This window comes from Pinus tabuliformis, chromosome 4_1, assembly GCF_031772625.1.
Source record: "Pinus tabuliformis cultivar Carrire ecotype Pingquan chromosome 4_1, CPIR1, whole genome shotgun sequence".
In the NCBI taxonomy this organism is placed as follows: Eukaryota; Viridiplantae; Streptophyta; class Pinopsida; order Pinales; family Pinaceae; genus Pinus; species Pinus tabuliformis.
Window position 1 is genome coordinate 477518344 of NC_142303.1, and position 25881 is coordinate 477544224.

Here is a 25881-nt window from a genome sequence, read left to right on the forward strand (position 1 = left end):
AAGGATTGTGTTACCACTGTGATGAGAAATACTCCCCGGAGCATAAATTGTTGAGATTGCAACAAGATGATGGAGCTTAGTGAAAAGAGTCGCCTTCACTAAGTGGGCCCGCAGGCTATTTTTGGCGAAAGTCTATTTTTAGACTATGTCTATTTTTAGATATATGGATCATGTCTATGGATTGCAGGTCGCTGTTTATAGATGATTGGTCAAGTTGGGAAAAATAGATGGACTTCTATTTTTTATCAAAGTGTGAATGATCACAGTGTGAGTGATCAAAGTCTATTTTTAGACTGGCTATCAAAAATAGAAAAGTCAAATATTATTGTCTCATAATAATATTTGGACTATAAACTTGATATTATTCTCTTGGAGCACTTCAGTTTGAGCTACAGAAGTGGCACATGCAGCTGTCAGAAGGAAATACGTTTTTCTTATGAGTCAGTTGAGTTGTTGCATGCATGACTTCAATTAGAACTCAATCAGTTGAGTTTGGTGGAGTTGATTGTGGAGTTGGAGTTGTGTTCAGTGTAACTTAGTTAAACTAGTTGTAGTTAGTCTAACTGCAAATAGACTAATGATGAGTTGTTAAAACTAATTATTAACTCATGATGCAACTAATGAATACATCAGTTAACTCAGTTGCATGTCAGTGCATGCTCAGTGCAACAGGGACAGGTGGTAGAGAATCAAATCGCTATCAGTTGTGACTATAGTTGTACACCAGATCTTGCACAATCAAGGGATTGAGTATGTCAATGAGTTTGCTCACGTATTTGCCCAGTATTGTAGCCTTTGCTCACGTCCAACAAAGTGTGAGTGATTATTTTGAGGTGAAATACGAGTTTGATAAGCCATTCTCATCAGTTCTTGAGCAGGTATTGAGCAGTGGAGGCAGGCAAGCAGTGGAATAGATTTGGATATTAGATCTGAGTTGTATTGTGTGTAACAGGTGGAGCTGGCACTGGATTGCTTGTGATAAGCATTGTACTTTGTAATGTTACATGGTCTCAATCATTAATATACAGATAGTTGGGGTTTTTAGCGAGATGCTTTCCCCGGGTTACATACTGTGTTAATGTGTGAATGCTCTTGATGTTTTATTGTTATTGATGTTGCTATATTGATGATCAACGTAGAGAAGCTTATGTATTGTGTATGTATTCCGCAATAGTACATGATCAGGATAATCTCTGTTGAATATGTGTTAAATTATTCAAAATTTCTACATGGTATTGGAGCTGCTTGATTTGTAGAAGAGATTTTTACAGGATATCAAGCGAGAATTGATCATCAGATCTACTATTCAGGAAGTGTTTACATTCTATTTCTTCAAGCAGAGTCTATAATCGGGCCAGGTAGCCTCTGGATTCATCCTTCCTTTGGAAGGTGAGATATCTGGTGAATGCCCATACAATCAATCTCTGTACGAGAAATATTGTGTTCTCACGAATTCTAGATCGGAAGCGGTTGAGTTGGAGCTGGTGGAAATTCGAATTTGCAGCAGTGTTGTTGAAAATGTCTTTCAACGGATTGCAAATGTCATTCCAAAGCAAGAGCGACCTGGCGCTCAAGGATAAACTCAGAAACAATAAAGGTGAGAATGGATCTTCATCAAAGGTATCTAATGAAGAGAATTGTGCTTTGGCTGCCAAAGCAAAGAAAGGGAAGAGCAAGAAAGCTTCTCAGTCTGGTGCGAAAGGCAAGAAGCAGGATATGTCCAAGGTGAAGTGTTTTCACTGTCACCAGCACGGACACTATGCCACAAATTCTCCGCAGAAGAAGAAGAACAAGCAAGCTGCTGGATCTGCAGGGGGAGAGGCCTTAGCTTTTCAGTTTGAGCTTGATTTTTCATTGATCGCATGCTTGGTTTCAAGTGTGATGGGATCTGTGTGGTTCTTGGACAGTGGTGCGTCTTTTCACATGACGGGAGATAAAGATTTGTTCTCTGATCTGGAGGACAAAGATCTTGGAGTGCACATCAAGATGGGCGATGATGGTAGATACAGTGCGACCGGTATCGATACCATTTCCTTTGAGGAGTCTGGTAAACCCTTCGTATTGAAGAAAGTCATGCATGTTCCAGGATTGAAGAAGAATCTTATCTCAGTGGCGATGTTAGAAGACAAGGGGTATGATGTTGTTTTCAGCGAGGGAAAGGCTTTCCTGCGCAGCAAGAGAACTGGTGAGACCCGGAAGATAGGGGTTCGAGTGAGGAACCTTTATCAGTTGCATGTAGATGGATGCGCAGCAATGGCGGGCAAGGCAGAAGGATTGGTGAGCTGGGATGATGGCAAGTTGTGGCACAGGAGATTGGTCACCTTCACCATGGAGCCTTGAAGATACTGCAACAGATCACTACAGGGCTTCCTAAAGGAACACTTGCGCAGTCAGATCAGTGCAAGGGGTGTACTTTGGGGAAGTTTGTGAAAGCCACCTTTCACGAGAAGGATAGTCGCGCCACGACGATCCTTGAAAGAATTCACACAGACGTGTGTGGACCTTTCTCAGTTGCTTCGACAGCAAAACACAGGGATTATGTGATTTTTGTTGATGATTTCTCTCGTAAGTGCTGGATCTTCTTCATGCAGAAGAGCGAGACATATTCAAAGTTCTGTGAATTCAAAGCACTGGTCGAGAAGGAGTCGGGGAAGAAGGTGAAGGCTCTTAGGAGCGATAATGGTGGTGAATACATCTCGGACGAGTTCAAGGATTTCTGCAAGGAAGAAGGGATTCGTAGAGAGCTCATAGCTCCCCATAACCCACAGCAGAATGGGGTAGCTGAGCGGAAGAATAGAACGATCGTGGGTGCTGCACGGGCAATGTTGCATGATCAGGGCCTACCCCTTCACTTGTGGGTGGAAGCATGCAATACAGCAGTTTATGTGCAGAACCGTTGTCCTCATAGGATACTTGGCATGAGTACACCCGAGGAGGCTTATTCTGGTAAGAAGCCTGATCTTTCTCATTTGAGGATTTTTGGTGCTAACGTTTACATGCATGTGACGAAGGATGCCAGGAAGAAGTTGGAGCCGACCGCAGAAGTTGGAATATTTGTGGGGTACACTGATACGCCCCACAACTATCGTGTGTAATTGCGAGACAGTGGTAAAACTGTTGTGCGACGGGATATAAAATTTCAGGAGGAGAAAGCCATGAATTGTTCGCTTGAGAGGGAGCTACACTTGCATGCAGATGAGGAGCTATTAGTTCCTAAGGATGAACTTGAGGATGTGGATCAGCCACAGGATGAGGTTCATGGAGTGGACGAGTCCACTCATGCAGCGCCAACCATCAGAGGGTGAAAGCGCTTGACAGAAGCTGAGCGACTGGCTCAAGATGCAGAGAAAGTTGTAGGACCACCTACAGCCCAACGCAGGCAGAGACAGTCACCTGATCGGTACACTGGATACATGGCTCTTATGAGCAAGTGTGTTGTCACTGAGCCATCCTCTTTCGAGGAAGCTGTGGAAGATCCCGCATGGGTAGACGCCATGGTGGAAGAGCATGATTCTATTGTCAGAAACAGTGCATGGGAGATTGTTCCTAGACCGGAAGGGAAATCAGTGGTGGGTTCGAGATGGATCTACAAGGTCAAGCAGGCAGCTGACGGGTGTGTGGAGAAGTACAAGGCAAAATTTGTTGCCCGAGGCTTTTCACAGATAGAGGGGATCGATTATGAGGAGACCTTTGCACCTGTCGCAAGGTATTCTTCCATATAGACGATTCTTGCTCTCTCAGCGCAGATGGGATGGCACATTCATCAGATGGATGTGAACACTGCGTTCCTCAACGGAGTCATTGAGGAGGAGGTGTACATTGAGCAGCCCGAAGGCTTTGAGGTCTTCAGCAGCGAGTCGCATGTGTGCAGGCTCAAGAGACGCTGTATGGGTTGAAGCAAGCACCACGTGCTTGGATAGACATCTATTTCACAGGACTTGGATTCTCCAAGAGCGAAGCGGATCCTAACCTATACCAGATTGTGGTGGAGGGTAAGTTGTTTATCATTGTACTGTATGTTGATGATTTGATTCTAACGGGTGATGAGCTGTTGATACTGTCATGCAAGAAGGATCTTGCTACAGAGTTTGAGATGAAGGACTTGGGCCTCCTTCACTATTTCTTAGGATTGGAAATATGGCAGCGCAGTGGTGGACTGTTTGTTTCTCAGGGCAAGTATGCTCGGAAGATACTGGAGAAGTTCAACATGCATGGCTGCAAGCCTGTTGATACTCCTCTTCCTGGAGGTTGGAGGAAGGAGGATGCCACTTCGGGGGAAGAAGTGGATGCCACTGTTTATCGACAGTTGGTGGGGTCGTTGATGTATTTGGTCAATACACGCCCTGATATATGCTATGCAGTTAACCAGCTTTCACAAGCTATGGTTAACCCTACCAAGCTCTTCTGGAAGGCGGGCAAGCATGTATTGCGCTACTTGAGAGGCACATCGGGATATGGTTTGTGGTACAGACAGGAGGATGAGGTGAAGCTATGTGGCTTCACGGATGCAGATTGGGCAGGGAGCCCAACGGACAGAAAGAGCACATCAGGAGGGGTCTTCAGTATCGGATCGACAGCAGTTTCTTGGTACAGCAGGAAGCAGAGATCCGTGGCACTCAGTTCAGCGGAGGCAGAGTATATGGCAGCAAGTTTGGCTGCATGCGACGCTATATGGATGAGGAAGATCCTGGTTGGTTTGTTCGGTTCTCATTTGGATCCTACTGTGATTTACTGTGATAACCAGAGTTGCATTAAACTCTCGGCTAATCCTGTATTTCATGATAGATCTAAACATATTGACATCAAGTACCATCATATCAGAGATTGTGTGCAGCAGAGGATCATGTTACTTTCGTACATTCCAACGGAGGATCAGAATGCTGATATTCTGACGAAGGCTCTCACCAAGAGCAAATTCGAGTACCACCGAGGCAGGATAGGGGTTGCTGATAATCCATATCTTGTCGAGAGGGAGTGTTGAGATTGCAACAAGATGATGGAGCTTAGTGAAAAGAGTCGCCTTCACTAAGTGGGCCCGCAGGCTATTTTTGGCGCAAGTCTATTTTTAGACTATGTCTATTTTTAGACATATGAATCATGTCTATGGATTGCAGGTCGCTGTTTATGGATGATTGGTCAAGTTGGGAAAAATAGATGGACTTCTATTTTTTATCAAAGTGTGAGTGATCACAGTGTGAGTGATCACAGTCTATTTTTAGACTCGCTGTCAAAAATAGAAAAGTCAAATATTATTGTCTCATAATAATATTTGGACTATAAACTTGATATTATTCTCTTAGAGCACTTCAGTTTGAGCTACAGAGGTGGCACATGCAGCTGTCAAAAGGAAATACGCTTTTCTTATGAGTCAGTTGAGTTGTTGCATGCATGACTTCAGTTAGAACTCAATCAGTGGAGTTTGATGGAATTGATTGTGGAGTTGATGGAGTTGTGTTCAGTTTGACTTAGTTAAACTAGTTGTAGTTAGTCTAACTGCAAATAGACTAATGATGAGTTGTTAAACTAATTATTAACTCATGATGCAACTAATGAATACATCAGTTAACTCAGTTGCATGTCAGTGCATGTTCAGTTCAACAGGGACAGGTGGTAGAGAATCAGATTGCTATCAGTTGTGACTATAGTTGTGCACCAGATCTTGCACAATCAAGGGATTGAGTATGCCAATGAGTTTGCTCACGTATTTGCCCAGTGTTGTAGCCTTTGCTCACGTCCAACAAAATGTGAGTGATTATTTTGAGGTGAAATACGAGTTTGGTAAGCCATTCTCATCAGTTCTTGAACAGGGATTGAGCAGTGGAGGCAGGCAAGCAGTGGAATAGATTTGGATATCAGATCTGAGTTATATTGTGTGTAACAGGTGGAGCTGGTACTGGATTGCTTGTGATAAGCATTGTACTTTGTAATGTTACATGGTCTCAATCATTAATATATAGATAGTTCGGGTTTTTAGCGAGATGCTTTCCCCGAGGTACATACTGTGTTAATGTGTGAATGCTCTTGATGTTTTATTGTTATTGATGCTGCTATATTGATGATCAACATAGAGGAGCTTATGTATTGTGTATGTATTCCGCAATAGTACATGATCAGGATAATCTATGTTGAATATGTGTTAAATTATTCAAAATTTCTACATAAATGCAAGGAACCCAAATTCTTTCAAATTGATGCCACTGATCACAATTCATCTGAGAAAGCCCCACCATTTGAGGGACCAGAGGAGGAAGATGAGGACAACCAGTCGGACAATGAGCTCCCAGCTACCCCTAAAGAACCAGTTCTCTTGCTTCATGCTTTGGCAAGAATTTCTTCTCCCCAAACTCTCAAAATCAGAGGTTTTATTAAGCATCACCCTGTAGTAGTCTTGATTGATAGTCGCAGTACACATAACTTTATCCATCAAAGAGTCGCTGAAGCAGTGCATTGTTTTGTCAGAGCAGTGTCTAATTTCCAGGGCCAGATCGCTGATGGGGGGACAATGAAATGTGAAGGCCGTTGTGAAAATGTCAAACTTCAGATGGGGGATTATCACCTAAACACCCACATGTTTGCCATCAACATGGGTGGGTGTGACATTCTCTTAGGTGTTGAATGGCTCCGCACACTCCGCCCAATCACAATGGATCTCCAAGAATTATATATGAGCTTTAAGCAGAATAACCGCACACATAACCTCTGCGGACTCCAGGCAGGGGCTCCTTCTATCATCAGCGCGCATAAGATGGAAAAATTGTTAAAAAAAGGGCCACCATGGAGTTATAGCCCAATTTAATGCCATCCAGGGCCTTCGAACCCACTTCCCTTCATATTCATCCTAAGATGCAACAAGTCTTAAACAACCATCTGTCTGTCTTTGACAAGCCTCATGGTTTCCACGCTTGAGAGGGGAACATGATCATAGCGTTACTTTGGTCCCAGGGGCACAACCACCAAATGTGTGCCCATATAGATATCCTTTCGCCCAAAAGAATGAAATTGCAAAAATCATCAAGGAACTCTAGGAAGCAGGTGTCATTCGCCCTAGCATTAGTCCTTATTCATCGACTGTGGTCATGGTGCTCAAGAAAGATGGGGAATGGCGTATGTGTCCAGAGTTCAAGGCCCTCAACAAGCTGACGGTCAAAAATAAATTTCACATCCTGGTTGTTGATGATTTGTTGGATGAACTAAATGGGGCTCAATTCTTTACTAAGCTCGACCTTCGCTCGGGCTATCACCAAATTCGCATGAAAGAAGTAGACATTCCAAAGACTCCTTTCCGAATTCATGAAGGCCATTATGAATTCTTGGTCATGCCATTTGGTCTTTGTAATGCCCCATTCACTTTTCAGAGCCTCATGAATCACCTGCTCAAACCATATCTCAAAAAATTTGTCCGTGTTTTCTTTGATGACATCCTCATCTACAGCGTCACCTAAGAAAAACATCTTCAGCTTGTAAATTTGCTCTTGCAACTGCTCCAGAAGCATAAATTATTTGTCAAATTGTCCAAGTGCTCTTTTGGCATGGAAGAAGTTGAGTTTTTGGGCCACATTGTGGGGTGTGTGAAGGTGTCAGGGTGGAGCCCAAAAAGATCCAGGCAATGTAGGATTGGCCTCAACCAAAGACCTTGAAAACCCTGAGAAGATTTTTCGGTTTCATGGGCTACTATCGCAAATTCGTCCGCAATTATGGTCGCATTGCTAGACCCCTCACTCACCTTCTCAAGAAAAAATCATTCCTCTGGAATGATGAAGCGCAACAGGGATTTATAACTCTCAAACATGTCGTGTGTTCCACTCCCGTATTGGCACTACCCGACTTCACCAAATCTTTTGTGATTGAATGTGATGCTTCAGGTACGAGTATTGGGGCTGTCTTAATGCACGGAGGTCAACCCTTGGCCTTCACTAGCCAAAATGTTGGGATATGATTATGAGATAATTTACAAGAAATGACGCGAAAATGTCGTAGCAGATACTTTATCACGTCAATTTGAGGAGGAAAGCACCCTGCTAGCAATCTCTCTTACCATTCCAGAGTGGATTGAAGAGGCTCGCAAGGAATGGTTTTCACATCCTTTGCTCTCCCACCTCATTAATAAATTGCAAGTGGATCCAAATTCCACAGCAGGCTACTCTTGGTAGGATGAGATTCTTCGCTACAAAGACAAAGTCTTGATATCACCAACATCCACCCTCAAAAGTCGCATTTTGGCAGAGTTGCACTCATCTCCCACTGCAGGCCATTCAAGCTTTCAAAAAACATGTGCTCGCACTCTACGTTCATTCTTTTGGACAGGGATGAAAAAGACATTCTCACTTTTGTAGCTGAGTGTGATGTGTGTCAGCGCCACAAAGGAGAAACAGTGAAATCCTCAGGCACATTACAGCCATTGCCCATCCCAACCTCAATCTGGACGAAGGTTTCTATGGATTTCATTACGGGTCTTCCGAAGTCGGGCAACAAGTCAATCATCGTGGTGGTTGTAGACAGAGTTTCTAAGTATGCTCATTTTTGCACCCTACCCCACCCTTTTACACCAACGTTGGCGGCTCAATCTTTCATGGACCAGATCTTCAAATTGCATGGCATGCCCACTTCCATTGTGTCTGATTGTGACCCGATCTCCACCAATAACTTTTCGCAGGAACTCTTCAGGCTCCAAGGTACCCAACTACAACTCAATACTTCCTATCATCCCCACACTGGTGGTCACACTGAAGCAGTCAACAAATATCTGAAGACCTACCTCAAGTGTTTCACTTCAGAAAAGCAACATCTATGGGTACAATGGTTACCTCTAACCGAATAGTGTTATAATACTAATTATCATGCCACCACCAAAATGACTCCATATGAAGCAGTTTATGGTCAACTCCCTCTTTCACCTTCTTCTTATATCAAGGGATGCTCGAAGGTACAAGCAGTGGATCAACTCCTATAGAACCGTGCAACCATGCTGGCCCACCTCAAAGAGAATCTCCATCAAGCTCAAAATCGCATGAAGCAACAAGCAGACCAACATCATTCAGAACGCAAATTTCAAGAAAGGGATTAGGTATTCTTGAGACTGCAACCATATAAGCAAACATCACTCAAAGACAAGGGTTGTCTGAAATTATCTCCAAAATTCTACAGACCGTATAAAATACTTCAGCGCATCGAAGAAGTAGCCTACAAGCTAGCCTTGCCACCCACTGCAAAAATCCATCTCATCTTCCATGTCTCATGCCTAAAGAAAGTGGTTGGGAACCATTGCAGAATTCAAACTAGTCTACCAGAATTGGATAAAGAAGGTTCAATCTAGCTCCAACCTGAACAGGTTCTGGACACGCAAGAACGACACTTGCGCGGCCGCACAATCAAGGAAGTCCTTGTCAAATGGAAAGACACCTCTCCAAAAGATGCGACCTGGGGACCAGACACTGTTCTTCAGCAGTTTCCGCAGCTTTAGCATTGAAAACAAGGCTATTTTTATGGGGGATGTCATGTTAGGGTCCAACCTTAACCCCCTTATTTATGTAATAGGGTCTAGTCATAGTTATAGTTAGTTAAAGAGTCAATAAAGCCCATATTAATAATTGTAAGTGGTTGACCAGCATTTTAAAAAGGGACCACAGTTAGTTTCAAATAGGCCATGGTATTAGATAGATAGTATTAACAAGAACCATGGTACTAACCCATGGTATTGCATGTATGAATTTTATATAAAGGATAAAAACTCCCCTTGAAGAGAGTCGTGTCTTATTTTGTAATTGAGCCCAAATCTATTGGAGGTTGCCCCCTCAAAGAGGGAACATTGATTTCCTTCCTGAATAATAAAATACATGCTGGTATTTCTTATTGTTCTGTGTTCTGGGTATAGTTCTTCACATATTTGGTATTTTCTGGTATATCTTCTTGCAGGTCAAGAGCATAACAACTTTGAGGTTACACTGGGGTCCGTTAATATATTAGATGGAAGAACAACCTACCCACATCCAACACATCCAACAATTTATTATGTTTTTTTTTTTTTTAAATGCAATGAGCTTTGAGGTTAGACTGGGGTCAGTTAAAACATTAGATGGAAGAATAATCTACCCACTGGGATGCTATTAAAAATTGTGCAAAACTCAGTTAAGCTTCAAACACCCCTGAGATTAGATTGGGGTCAGTCCATCTATTTGATGAAAGAACAATATACCCATTAAGATGCTATCATCAGAATTGCACAAAGCTCAATTAAGCTTCGACACCGCTGAGCTTAAGCTTAGATTGGGGTCAGTCCATCTATTAGATGCAAGAGACATTTACCCACTAAATTGCGCAAAACTCAACTCAATTAAAAGCTTCGCCACCCCTTGAGCTAGTTTAATTTCCCCAAAAATAACTTCCATTCTCATCCTCTCCCCATTTCAACCTGAGTTTATTATCCTTTTCCCCATTTAAACCTGAGTTTATTATCATTTTATCATTCCTCTGTGTCTTCTTTTTATTATTCTATCATTTGAATTTGCCTTCTATTCTATCATTTGAGTTTGGCTTCTAGACCTATTACCCACGGATTCTGGGACCTGTTATCCACCCTTCATCTAGGCACTAAGTGGTAATTATGATAGGCATCCTTGGAGGAGTTGCACCTTGTGGATTGGACAGGGGACTGGGGATACAACATGTTTGGCTGCTGTGTTTGTTCAGCTGCCCTCGAAGTTAGACTTCCATTTACATACAAGATCAGAGATGGGCACTATAATGATGGCTGCCTCTTTCTCCTTCCAATGCCATACCGGCATCTACTCGATCATCTGTTCACCAGACAGCATCTCCGTCTCGACGGGCCAGACCCTTTAGCCTCCCGACTATGGAACAAATGATGAATTCGGCAATTCATGCGTGGTTATGGAGCTATGCCTATGCCTGTACTCGAACCTGTCATTGCAATGTCAATTGCCGGATCCAGTACACAGGACACACTTGCCTTTCTTGTATTCATCATTTAAGGAAAGCCTGTCACCAAAAACAAGGGTTGGCAGTAAAAGGTGTTTCTGAGCCCATATGGTTAAAAAGTGCTCGAGTTGGTATACACGAGAATATGTGTGCCCCCTGTAGTGACTGATTTGGGACTCTACGAACTAGTGACTGATTTGGGACTACGAACTAAATGGATGATGGGCGTCCAAACCCCAGGATATTACAAAACCTGTAGCAGAACCTCAAGTAATGAATTTTCCAGCAGACTGAACCTATAACAACAGCAGAGTCTTTCTAGAGGCTTGAGGAAATGGAAAATATATTTCTGACTAAGCTTTACATGTGATCATGAAATCTTAGATGCCGCTGTTCACCGCCTATGAAATCCCACCTTGTCAGGCCGGTAAACAGCGAAGCGAAGTTCCACCTTTCCACCTTATTGCAAACCTGTAGCAGAACCTCAAGTAATAAATTTTCCAGCAGACTGAACCTATAACAACAGCAGAGTCTTTCTAAAGGCTCGAGAAAATGGAACATATATTTCTGGCTAAGTTTTGCATGTGATCATGAAATCTTGGATGCCGCTGTTCACCGCCTGCGAAATCCCACCTTTTCAGGCGGTAAACAGCGAAGCGAAGTTCCACTTTTTCACCCGGATTACATGTAATGATAACAGCGAAGCAAATCACATTTTCATACAAGTATTTCGTATGATTAAGGTCTTCCTTATTGTTCCCTAATTTTTTTTGCAATCAATTTTACTGACGTGTATGATTCTCTCTTCCTAATTAGTTATCAATTTTACTGATGTGAATGATTCTCTTCTTAATGGATTTCTTAATGGATATGGGTAAATCTTTGTTGATGTGAAAAGTCTTCTTTTAGGTTATTTACTACTCAATGTGAATTATCTTCTTTGTTTATGATTGATGAATAAGTGCTGTTAAATATTTATTTAGCATTGCTTCCCTGATATTTTTATCTCGTTATCTTCCTTGAGGTGAAGCTCCCGCCCATTCTTTTATGGTATTTACTACTCAATATGAATTATCATCTTCATTTATGACTGATGAAGGTGAAGCTCCCGCCCATTCTTTTATGTGTTATTTACCACTCAATGTGAATTATCATCTTCGTTTCCCTGATATTTTATCTCATTATCTTCCTGTGAAGCTCCCTAAGTTGCAAGACACCTCGAGTTCCCTCCCTTTCCTTTGAAAATTGCAAGACACCTCGTGCCAGCATATAGATATGCAAGTCAGTCGACCCTAACCCCCTAAAAGGGTAGAAAAATGTAAAATAACATTCATCAATATGTGAGGTTTTACAATTCCAACCATTTTATATTAATCCTCCGAGTAAGTCACAACCTTAAAGCATTTGTAGAAGTAGGCTGAATTAGATGTGATATTTCAAAATAAGAGAACCCATAGAAGAATAGACTTTACTTGCTAAAAAACTAAAATATATTGTAATACAGAATATCATATTCACAGAACCTTAGAATTATATGCCCAGCTCAACAAGCAAAATAATAATATTTAGCAGTTTCTTGACATGTCAGTGGCAATAAATTCGCAAGATAGAGAACCAGTAATGCAACTAAAGCTGTAATATGTACAAGGTCAACAAGACCTCCAAAATGTTGAAATATTAAGAAAAAAAATTGCAAAATAGAGAACCAATAATGCAACTAGAGCTGTAATATGTAGAGGGTCCACAAGACCTCCAAAATGTTGAATATGATGATCACGTTAAGTTTGTAGATAACAACGAGATTTGTATGTCAATAATGCAAGTCGATTTAAATGAAAGTTGCTCTCTGAACACCTAAATTGTTTCCAAAAGGAAAATCTCCTAGTCATAATATTGAAATTCAAAATTTTTATTAACTGGAATGAGAGATCCTTGGGGATCTATGGTGGACAAAAAATTACACCCATCTTACTCCAGTGGAACTGGACATCATCTAAACACACCCAATGGAGACTGATGTAAACAAATCACAAAACTTGCACAACATATGCCAACAGCATTCCATAAATAACAAGATATGCCATACATCAGCTTCTCTGGAAAAAAAAATGGAAAAATGGTTGCAGCACCAGAATTCCATGACATCATTTTCTCTCTCTGACCCATCTATCAATTTTGCCGAGTTTTTAACTTCGTTTTGCTAAGCTTTTAACTTTTCCTTCGCCCAATAAATGAAATCCATTCCACATCATGGCTTAAATCACACGATGTAGCCTTCAGAACCAAATCTTACCAGAAATGTAACGATCAAACCATCTCACTGGAATCGGCTTCCTGTTAGCATGCCCAAGAAGCAAGTTGCATCATCTGTTTATCGAAACAAGAGAAAAATGCAACCTACCTACCCCCCGAATTTTTTTTTGGCTTTCATCATAAAATTAATAATACAATTAAAAAGCTTTCGCTCTCCAGCTCCATGGCTAATGCAAGATATTGCCACCAATATTTCATTATATCACCACCACCAGCAATTTAAATCATTTATCAACTTGAACTCTCAGACCATTTTAATGGCATTTCCCTCTTTCTTTTTACCTTTTCTCTCAATATCCAGCGCTTTTGCTTTTGATCTTCACTCAGTACAAAGCCAAAAACAAAACTTTCCTTGCTTGTACATAAACATATAACTAATAGTCCTGAGCCTTTTTTTTCTTATTTTAATGTTTATATATTATATATATACTCTGAGGGCTAATCCTCATTGTGAATCTTTCTCAGACTCCAATATGCCGCATCCTCTCACCGTGCATTTGATATCTGGACATCCCAACCCCGTGGTAAAAATACAGTAAAATCCCATCCCCAACCCCCTCACGCTCTACAACTATAAAGATACATTGAATATTTATATATGTATATATATATACTATATATAATGTGTTTACATCCACTCTAAGCAGCAGCCATTGTGTTGGCAGTGAATATGTTCCTGCCTTGATAGCATGACCTTTGCTGAGGTGAAGGGGAGGCAGAATGTTTCATTGCAGCAGATGAACAGTGCTCCTTCTTCTTCTTCTCATCGCTTGCAATCTGCTGGTATCTGCATTCCACACTGCAAAATGCCCTGTCACCTCTGCAATAACAAAAGACAATCAATCAGACTCAACATTCATTGCACTGAGTGAAGCAAGGGCTGTGGAAAATGATCCATCAACTGTGTGCGTGTTTGTACATCGAATTTAGGCTGTGCATTGTATGATTTCATGTGTGTGTCCATGCAATATTCGCATTAAATTTAGGCTGTGAAATAGCTGCATCGTGTATGGCAGTGTAGTATTGTTCATTGAATTGCACTAATTTTAGGTGTAGTATTGTTCATTGAATTGCACTAATTTTAGGCAGTGCATTCGATGCATCATATACGATATTACACACTAATGGAATATGATATTACAAACACTTAGTTTTTTTTGCACACATGCAGATTTGTAAAATCCACTGGTAAACTTGCTTCAGAGCATGCCCACTGGATTTTGCAAATGTCTTGGAACACATGCAAATTTGAAAAATCCGGTGGTGTGCTTGCTTCAGAGTATTCCCACCAGATTTTGCAGATTTGCGTGTGCAAACAACCAAGTGTTCTTACGTAATGACAACGAAGGGCAAACTCTCACCCAATTTGAGATTAAGTTATGAGAGACCCATCTAAACCCAGTTCTAATATGGGCTTCCAGATTGTTGATTGCACCCAGTTCTAATATGCACTACTGCCGGATCGTCAGTTGGGCTGTGTTTTGACAGAAATAAACTATTGGAGGTTTATGACAACATTGTTTAATTCTCAAAACACCGTGTTTATATCATTTCTCCCCGAGATCATCAAGGTTTTAAATGATACTTGAACTCAACTTCAAATCATCCAGGTTCTATCTGAGGCTATTACGGCTCTACCTGAGACGTACCCAAATCTCCATCGCCCCGTGGCCAAAAATTGGGAAGTTTTCAGTAGGGAAAACATAAATTTAAAATGTGCGCTTTCAGCTTACAAAGACACATACAAGGGAATTCAGCACAAGGCAGCTGAGCTTCACATCCTCAAAGCACCTGTCATCCCAGAGTTGAGATGGGTTTGTATGTTAATTGTATAGATTCTTAACCTCGAGGAGCATATCAGATCAGGGATTACATGGGTCTGTACTAGCTGAACATCAAGCTTCACAACCTTCAAGTGCATATCAGACCAGGTATTACATGTGTAGGCCAGGTATTACATGTGTTAAGACGGGTTTTTATGGTAATTGTATAGTTTCCTAATCTATAGGAGTATATCACACGAGGGATTAAATGGGCCTGCAATAGCTGAACATCCAGCTACACAACCTCAAACTGCATATCAAACCACAGATTACTTGGGTCTGCGTAATAGTTGGACAACAGGTGGACATCAGGTTTCAAAACCTCGAGATGTATATCAAACCAGGGGTTTTACCTATACCGTCAAAACCACACAGAACGTGAAGTACCTATTGATACCCATTTGATCAGTAGTTGTATAATTGATCAAAACCATGCTTCACAACTTCAAAGTGCATGTCAGACTGGGGATTAAATGGGTTGCTATAATAACATCTTACATCAAGCTTCAAACCTCAAGAGTGTTCATCAGACCAGGAATTAAATGGGTTTCTACAATAGTTGTACCATAGCTGGACATCATGCTTCACAAACTCAAACTGCAGATAAAACCAGGAACTGAATTCAACCCTCAAAACTCAAAGTCCACATAAGACCAGGGATTACATGGGTTTGTAGTTATATAATTTATCAACATCAAGATTCACAACGCTGAGGATTAAATAAATTTGTATAATACATGTATAATTGATCATCATCTACCCTCACAACTCTAAAGAAAATATCAGACCAGGGATTATAACTCAAAGAGAATATCAGACCAGGGATTATGTGTTCGTAGTTATATTATTTATCAACACCAAGATTCGCAACCCCAAAATGCATACCAGGCCAGGGATTAAAGAGCTGCCTATAATAGTTGTAAAACAGCTGGACGTAAAGCTGCTCATCGAAGTGCATATCAGACCATGGGATTAAATGGGCCTATATAACAGATGTATAATATCTCGACATCAAGCTTCACCACCTCGAAGTGTATACCAGACCAGTGTTAACCAGGGTTTAGATGGGTATCTGAAAATCATAATCGCAACATATACACGATAAATCTATTCAAGTCCTGACTTGTCTTAAAAACTGAAAATATGGACACACACCTGTACATGTATATATCCTTCCCGTGGCTCAGCTGCCGCCTGCAGAGATAACAAGCACTGAGAAAATCTGGAGCATGAAAAGCCGGAGAATCCGTGAAGCTAGAGGCCTCGAAAACAGCTGGTTTGCACTTGGGCTGTAATTGAATCTCTGCAGGACCCTCGTATATTTGTTTTATAATGGGCTTGGGGCCATGGGACGTTACGCAGGTATAACTCTCCGAATACTCCATCCCAGATTCCCGCTCCTCGCCAGAAACTGGTGACCGGGAACCCCGAATGGGTATTGGCTGGCTCTGCTTGTTCTCACTAATACCACCCAATTGAGCATGGCGGTTTTCAAAGGCTCCCGCAAAGATTTTCACCGTCGAATTCTTCGGCGAAACAACAGCAGTCTTGTTATCGCCATGAAGCGCTGCGAGGATTCCGAGGCCTGGTTTCTCCCAGCAGCCTCTGGGAGATCTGGGTTGCTTGGAATAATAATTATCTATGAATTTCTTCGAATCCAGAGGCGAAGTCGGACTCCTGGAACCTTCCGCCTCGTCGAATCCGGAAAATTTATTGTTAATATTATTAGTAGTAGTAAAACCGGTGAACAGGAAAAATGCAGAGGATTTGCAGGAGCTCGGGTCTCGGTTTTTATCAGAAGACATTAGACGAAACTTGTTCTGCGGCTTCTGTATGGGCCTCGAACGCTTACCCAGCATCATACCAAAAATAAAACTCGAAAAAATCCCCGAACCACAAGCTCCAGCCCACTAGCGGAGGCCCGGCGCTTGAACTCGAGACGCCTGAAACTTTGAACAAAGCCGTCAGACTCCTCAGAGTCACGTTCAATGGATCAAATGGGCATCGAGGTTTGCGAAAACCAAACCACTAAATACAAGCCTGAGTCCTCCAATTCCCGAGCAATTCTATCGGGGCTTCGATTCCCCAACACCCTAATTATAACCCTTCCTGCAACAAACCCCACCACCATCCTAACTTTATTCCTTTTCCTTCGCTATCACCATTTTTGCTGACGTGCTCCTACAGTCAAGCGAAAAAAAATAAAAATCTCTCCCACGCAATAATTGCCTCTCCAGAGCCTGCATTTGGCATTTACCGCCCGCAGGTTAAAACCCAAAACCGGAACACTCTCCAATCATGTTCGCATAGGTACAAAACACCCTGCCGCGCTTCGAACTCCCGACCTCTTGGCCGGTGCTTAATTATGTTAAAAACAAGGGTTCAGTTAATTCCGTCGTGTTAGTAACACGTGTTAAGCTCCTCACCCCGCTGCTTTGGGATTGCCGACCGCACGTAACTCGGGTTAAATCCTGCCCAGTTAAAGTAGGGTATGCCGTAAAATTGCTTGTCCGGCCAACGTCCCATCATTTGCGGGGCCCGCCTACTTTCCCAGCGGGTCCATGCGTTATAACACGTGTCCTGTACGTGTTGTGTCTGTCACGTGGGTAGCCGTTGGAATCTGGGGATGGCTTGCAGTGGGCGCCCCACGTAATCATATTCCCAGGTAAATTAAAAAGAAATATTTAAGTTGAATAAATAAATAAAATATTGCTGAGCATTCAATCATATCGCCATTGTTTTTTTCTGGTCATATTCAACCCCACCTTCATGGGTCGCCTTAGTGAATGACAGAGAACCTCTATCGGTCTTAATCAATGGACAGTGACAGGTTGAATCAATCCCCCGGACCTCAAAGTTTTATCAATTTTCGCTAAATTTTATAAAGTACCATTTCTCTCAGCTACCATAAACTGGTTCAATTATTTGACCCCACCACGAAAGGGACCTGAAATTTAGACCGCTAGCCATCACCCTCATTCATTATGATAGAGATGAGCACTTCTTTAGTAAGAACGAGTAAGAGGGAAGTGTTAAATCGGTGGCTATCGCTTTCATTTATTATGTAAAATATAAAATGGAAGGCCAAGATCAATTTTTAATAAATAATTATACACTAAATATTATACTATAAAATGTTATATTTGGTTTTATCAAAACAAATGTATATTTGATAATGATATTTTTATATTAATAATAATAAATCACACTGTATTATCGTTATAATGATATCTTTATATTAAGAATAAATCACATTGTGTTATTGTTATAATAATATCTATATATTAAGGGTTTAAACATATTTTATGTAATGTTAATTTCTATTTTTTTTAACAAAACCATTAATTCCCACATCCTAGTAGTGATTGCCTCTCTCACATAACAAATTTCTATCTTGGTAAGGAAGAGCTATTATATAAATGATGGCATATCAAGAGAAAGTCTAAAATCACTATAATTTTGCTAACTTAAAAGGTCAAGAAAGTTTAAATCCAAAAAAACAAAAAACAAATATTCGTGAAGGGTTTCAACATATTTTATGAAATGTTTTTTTTGCTTTTTTGCATTTGCAAAACCATTAATTCTCGCATACTAGTGATTGCCTCTTCCACTTCACAAAATCCCTATATTAGTAGGAAGAGTCAATAATACCAATGGTGACAAATGAAGTGAGGAAAAGTCTACCAATGTTAACATACGAAGTGATGAAAAAACAATAATCTCTATCTTAGTGAAGTGAATGATCATGTTCTAGGTACTATCATTATTATTAATTAGGATTAGTCGTAACAGGGGTAGTGATATACATCTATAGAAGGTTAGCTTAAAATGGTTGTAAATAGAGTTAGCATTAATACTACCACTTACCATTTCCCCTCTAGTGATTCTTTATATTCTTAAAAATTAAATATTGACAAATTATAAGAGTTTTTTTCCCTTTTGTTGCAATCAGATGGAATGAACCTTACATCGTGATGAACAAGGAAATTTTTATTTTAAATTTCCTTTGCAAGTGAAATTATTTAATATCCTTTTATGAAGGGATAAAGGACTTTTGAAAGGTTGTGCATGCTTCAAATTTGATCCTTGATTAAGATGTAGGAGAACGCTTTTGTAAGTTGAAATGTGTGATATGGAAGTGTGATGAAAAGAAGAACATGGTAGATGGAAGCATGAATGGAAAAATATGAGTTTTACAAGAAAGTATTATGTAAAGTTGCGAAGCATGTGATAAGGAGAGTAGCACAAAATGGAAGTAGTCTAATCATGTAGCAAAGTTCCATTCAATGGTCAAATTTGATTATGTAGGAAGTCAGAGTTCTCATCAATTCAAGATTTTGAATAGTGTTTCAAGGATATGGGTTGATTTAGAATTGAACAAAACCCATAATGATAGTGTTCCACCATGTATGGAACTTGGATCATTGATCCGAATTTGATCAGTATATTGTTTTTCATCCATCTCTATGCATTCGAAATAGAAAAAGTGGAGGAATCATCTCACAGGACCGTTTTTACCAGCGGGACCTAGTTTGGTGAAACGGGGTCTAAAACCTTCTAGGAGTGTTTGAGGCATCAAACGATGTTTTTTGGGGGTAAAACGTTGTCGCTTATGCGCCACGCCATTTCCTATTATTCTAAACACATAGATCTTTCCAACGACACAAGAAGCGCGCCAATCGGAGTATGTATGCAAAAGTTATGCCACTCAGAAGTTGACATTCCTATTTCCACACCTATAATTCGGGAGGGTGTTGCGCTAGCCCCCATTATTCATGGAAAAGAGGCTAGCCACGTTATTATGATGTAAAAGACACTAGAGGAGTCTATATTGTAACTCTAGTTAAGAGTTGATGTAGTCAAAATGAACCACTAGTAGGCTATCAGGTTGTGTTATAACTGGGCCACTAGGAGGAAGAGGCATTCCATTCTTTCAAGAGCATTTTGTTCCATAACTGAGCTAAGATAGTGAGGAGAGATAAGAGGTAGAGCACACAGAGAGGATTTGTGCACTGTGGCAACCCACATGCTACAAGCATTACTTCTTTGTACCTGCAGCCATATTTCCAGACAGAGAAAGAGAGCAAAGCAACCTCACCTTCCAGCTAGGTTTTCTCCTGAAAGGGTTTCCCAAAAAGCATATTTTGTGTCTTATGTGTGTGTGAGAGATTATTTTGTCGTTCTCTACTTTTCTGCATAATTCCCATTCGCATGCATGCACTAACTACAGTAAAATCTACAAATCTAAAAATTAAATAAAACTATAATAGTGTAGAATCTCATAATTTAAATATAATATTATTAGAACTGTTGTGATGAACTATCCAGTGGAATACCCACGACAGTTTACGGATCAATCACAGTGGAACTTTCTTCATGACTACAATTTTTATATTGTCGATAAGAACACAACAAAGGATGAGTGATCCAAGCATAGAGATAGAAAGTTGCACATAAAACACCACCTTAACACCCTCAACTATGTGGGTTAACCCTTGCACCCCAATTACCAAGAATTCCAACTAGAGTTGAGATGTAATGCCCTTGGCATCTTCACGTTGTCATTGCCGCTAATGGGCATGGTAAAGAGGCAATGCCCTAAAAACCTCTATAATATTTGATGCAGAGAACACTACATGCATTGAGTAATAAAGCTTATGCACCAAGTTCTAGCATTGCATGTGCAACTTTCAGTTTTTTGTGTGCACACATATAACTTAGAATATCAATTATTGCCCAAGGTTGTTATGAAAGGGCAAGCATTTTGCAATCAATATAAATATATGTATCATGCATCTTCTTTCCTCTCTTAAATATTTTCTTTAAATAGTTACTTAGCAAATAAGTTTTTTCCTCATAAATTTTCTCTAGACTTTGGCATGTGAGATGTCCCCATCCCTCCTTGTTAGTCATATTATCATGTATTTTTTCCATTTTGATAATCAGTGGAAGAGCTTTAATGTTATGCATTTGTCTCAATTGTGAACATGTATCTAATCAATAATACAACTAAATTTCTACATGTTCATGGTGATTTTTGTAACTTTCAGTTCTCTTAACGTTGGAGTTATCCTTCTTGCCAAAACATCTTGAACTCTATATAAATCAGTGAGTACAAAAGCATACAAAAATTAGTAAACATATATACAAAAACACAACATGACAAAAGATATGTGTGACAAGTGTAATATAATGAAAAGCACAAGAGGACATTGGAGAATGTTGAAAGGGTTAGCAAATGACAACATTAAGTTATGCATCTCATTATAGATCGTAATGATTAATTGGTGTTTAAGTGGGGAATAAAATAGATCACTATGATTAATGATGAATTGGTGTTTAGGTGCAGAATTTAGTCTTTTTGTCTAAGGTTTTATTATTTTGTCTTCGACTCTGTGTAGATCAAAGTCGTCCTTCTTACTAAAATATCTTAAACTCTGTATAGATCATTGCACACAAAAACATACAAAAATAAGTAAATGCATACACAAAAACACAACATGACAAAAAATATGCATGACTAGTGCAACGCAAGAGCACAAGAGGACATTGGAAAATGTTAAAAGAGTTAGCAAATGACAACATTAATGTATGCATCTCCTTATACTCTAAGTTACCAAAATAGATCGCAATGATTAATTGGTGTTTAGGTGGGGAATAATATAGATCACACTGATTAATGATTAATGGTTGTTTAGGTGGGGAATTTAGTCTTTTTGTCTAAGGTTTTATTATTTCATCTCGAACTCTCTGTAGTTTAGAGTTGTCCTTCTTGCTAAAACATCTTGAACTCTGTATAGATCATTGAGCACAAAAGCATACAAAAAATAGTAAACATATACACACAAACACAACATGACAAAAATATGCATGACTAGTGCAACACAATGAAGAGCACAAGAGGACATTGGAGAATGTTGAAAGAGTTAGCAAATGTCAACATTAAGGTATGCATTCCCTTATACTCTAAGCTAACAAAATAGATCATGATCATTAATTGGTATTTAGGTGGAGAATAAAATATATCACAATGATTAATGATTAATAGGTGTTTACGTGGGGAGATTAGTCTTTTTGTCTAAAGTTTTATTATTTTAAAATTTTTATTATAAATATCAATGATAAATAAGGTGTTGTCTAACAATTATATGTTTTGGAGTTTTTGGCTGAATAAGGTGAAACAATTTTTGGTCGAATCATAATTTATTGTTATTTGATATGTGCCTTTTTTACTGTATATATGGATTCAACACCCTAAAAAAAATATTGGGACACCTAAATTATGGAGAGTTCACTACTCAAACTTGTCATTTCAACAATTTCTTGCCAAATTGTGAGCAAATTCGATGAAAAAAATTGACAAAAACTCCAAAACCTATAATAAATAAAATTCTATAATAAATAATTTTTCAGAGTGAAAAAGCATAATGTATTATATTGAGACAATATAACAGATAACAGATCAGTACAAATGTAAAGCTATAACAAGCTGCGGAGGTCTTTTTCCCCTCGAAACATAAACCTGGGATGTGACCCTCCGAGAAAGAAGAAAAACAAAAAAAAATTTGAGCATATACACATCTCATATAAGGAGCGCTGCAGAAATCATGAACCATATGCAGATACAGATATGAGGTCCTGTTACCATAGATAGATAAGAAATATATACATCATACAAGTACGATGAAAGAGGCAGAACAAGGAGAAAACAAAAGGAGAAATAAACAGTAGATCAGGAAAAGACCAGAAGAGATTAAGCGCCTGGGAGAGAGAAGTCCTGTATGAAAAAGGATTTCTCATCCAAAATTACCTCCATGGACCATGAGCTTGATTCTAACAGAATACCCTTCTTTGACAAGCTGTCCGCTTGCTGGTTGAGTTCTCTGTAGATGTGTTGGATAGAGCATTCCTTTACAAGACCCCAATAAAACATGACCCTGTCCATCCATCCTGTGAGGTGAGAACTCCTGATAAGGCACTTCGCATTGACATGATCGATCATTACTTTGGAATCCCCAAAAATTGAGATGGATTGAATATCAAGAAAAATGCAGAAAGCGAGAAGACCCGCTAGAGCCCTCGCCTCAACCATGCTATTTGTGCCCCTTCCTCCATTCCAAGATATAAGATATTGAAGATTCTCGTCCATAATAATATGGAACCCACATCCACAAGAATCTTGTTGTGCGGCACCATCAAAAAATGCCCTAGGGGACCTTGAGAGAAGATCAAGCTGTAGATTTCTGTTAACATTTTCCAGCTTGGGTGGCTTTGTCGGCACAGAGTCATAGATGGCAATGATTTGTTGAATTATATCCTTGAGAGGCAGTTTCATATCTTTGAAAATTATGTTGTTCCTCCATTTCCATGCGCACCATAAGACAATGATAAGAAATGGCCTCCATGACTCTCTCTGTCCGCTTCACCATAAGAAAGTTGTGTGCGTAGAAACATGAGAAACTATAGGGAAACCATATAAAGAAGCCAGAGCATGCCATATATTCTGTAGAGAAAGGCATTGGAAGAACATATGAAAGTTTGTTTCCTCGGCCGATCCACACATTAGGCATTTGCTCGGCCCGTGCCAATTTCTTTTTTTTTAGATTCTCCCAGGAAAGATTTTTATTGTGGAACACCAACCAAGAAAATAGAATTAATTTGGGAGGACAGCCTGTTTTCCAGAAAACTAATGGAAACATGGAATCAGTGTTTATGGACTTTTGGTCCATCAAATCTTTATAAATATCCTTTACACACACCTGAGGATTTGCCTTGGGCGTCTTCCACATAAGGTAATCATGCAGCCTGGACTTGTGAAATCCGCAGCTACTCAAAACATCCCTGACAGAATTCCATTGTCTTCCCAGGATCTCTGACATACCTAGATCGATAGCTTCCTTCCAGAGAGGAATAGGACCTTGCCATGCTTGTATGAGCTTGTCCCATGTGAAATAACCTTTAGCATGAAAAAAGATCAGAAGCCTTTTGGGAATGATTATACTTTCTCGCCCGCTCATGATGGGATCTATACCAATAAGGATTTTGCTACCAGTTTGTAAACTCCAATAAAGATTCTTAAGAAAATAGTGCTCTATTTTGCGAAAACTGAGCCATATAGCTTATTCATACCTGGCTCCGATCCTTCCAATTCTAAACTAGTGTTCCATGTCTTTGCCTTTCATGTATTTTTTTTTATAGTAACGCTCCAAGGCGCTTCCCCAAAGATTCCTCTCCATAGGGATTTACACAAGAGTGCTTTCCCAAATGATCTCAAATCCATTAAACCCCATCCTCCTGAGGCTTTTGGTAAAGAGATCTTCTCCAGACTAGTAAGATGATATTTTCTCTGTTCAGATTTGCCTCCCCAAATAAAGTTTGCAGTAATCCTGTTCATTTTCTGGACTATACTTGCAAGAAGATAAAATATGTGTGCCCAGTATACGGCAAGCTGCGATAGAACTGCTTGGGATAGAATTATCCTTCCTGCCAGCGATAGAGACTTGAATTCCCAGGGAGAGATTTTTTTATAGTACCTATCAATTAGCCATTGCCAATCCGTTTTTGAGTAACCTTTAGCCTTTAGCTGAAAACCCAAATTTTTGACACCCTCCTTGATTGACCTCGTCTCTACCCCAAACAGACCCGAGATCCATATCACTGTTTCCATATTGACATCATTGTGGAAAAGAATAGATTTTGACTTGTTGATTTGTAATCCAGTAGCGTTTTGGAACCTATGTAGAATGTCATTTAGACAAATCCACGAGAGTCTGCAGAGCATTGCAAAAATGAGCACATCGTCCACAAAAAGATTGTGCGATATGTAGTTGTTCCTGCATATTTTCACCGGCTTGCACTTATTTTCCGAGACTGCCCTGTTTATATGAATGCTTAAAGAATTCATTGCAAGGATAAACAAAAGAGGGGATAGGGGGCACCCTTGACGCAGCCCCCTTTCAGCTAGAAAAAAAGGAGAGGGGATCCCATTTATGATGACAACATAGTTCACGTTCTCTACGCATGCCATAATCCAGCTTATGGCATTTGATCTCAGACCAATCTTGACTAATAAGCATCTAATAAACCCCCAATCTAAACAATCATATGCTTTTTGTAAATAAATTTATAAATTACAAAATGATAAAATGGAAAATAATTTCTAATTGGTTGGAATTTTTTTCCAAACATTTTCATTTTCATTTTGACATTTATAATTTATACCTCATAAACACTAAATACTTATTTTCAATCAATTAAATTGTGGTCCAACGTCATCTCAAATACCAAATTTGATTCTCGCATAATTTCAAAGCAACTTATATCTTCATGCCATGTGGTTGTATCTCGTTATTTGTTGACTCCCTATAATTGAAACGTAAGCCTAAACTAGTTTGCAGGGGTCCCTCTCTATAATTTGATGTAGAGGTTTAAACGTATAGGCAAGGGATTCCTGTCCTTCCTGGATTGCTTTGTAAGGGATTCTTAACTGCACACAGACTTTATGTACAAATTAAAAATAATTGAAAAAGAGATCCCCAAGTTAGCTAAAAACATGGCATGTGCAGTGTACCTAATGAGGAGGCAATATATGGATGGTAAAGCTGCAACAACCCTAGAGAGAACATTTGATGAAATATATGATTTTTAATCAAATAAAATATATTTTATTTTATTTTATTAAATTATTATGTTTATATAATAAACTACAACAACTATAGTAAGAGAAGATTTAACAAAGTTTTTTTTAAATGATATCACATTATTATCTTGCATAATAATATTTATATATTATTTTGAAAAATAATATAGA

The 25881-nt window shown here is 39.6% G+C and overlaps 1 protein-coding gene across 1 annotated transcript; it reads right to left on the minus strand.

Annotated features, from left to right (window-relative positions):
* Window positions 1-12971: 12971 nt before the first annotated feature.
* Window positions 12972-17154, minus strand: LOC149176558 (FCS-Like Zinc finger 14-like). Its single transcript, XM_089419938.1, has 2 exons — window positions 16227-17154; window positions 12972-14068 (listed from the first exon to the last, which is right to left on the minus strand). The coding sequence occupies exons 1-2, from the start codon at window positions 16931-16933 to the stop codon at window positions 13888-13890; spliced, it is 888 nt and encodes a 295-aa protein (XP_089276064.1). The 5' UTR covers window positions 16934-17154; the 3' UTR covers window positions 12972-13887.
* Window positions 17155-25881: the final 8727 nt, after the last annotated feature.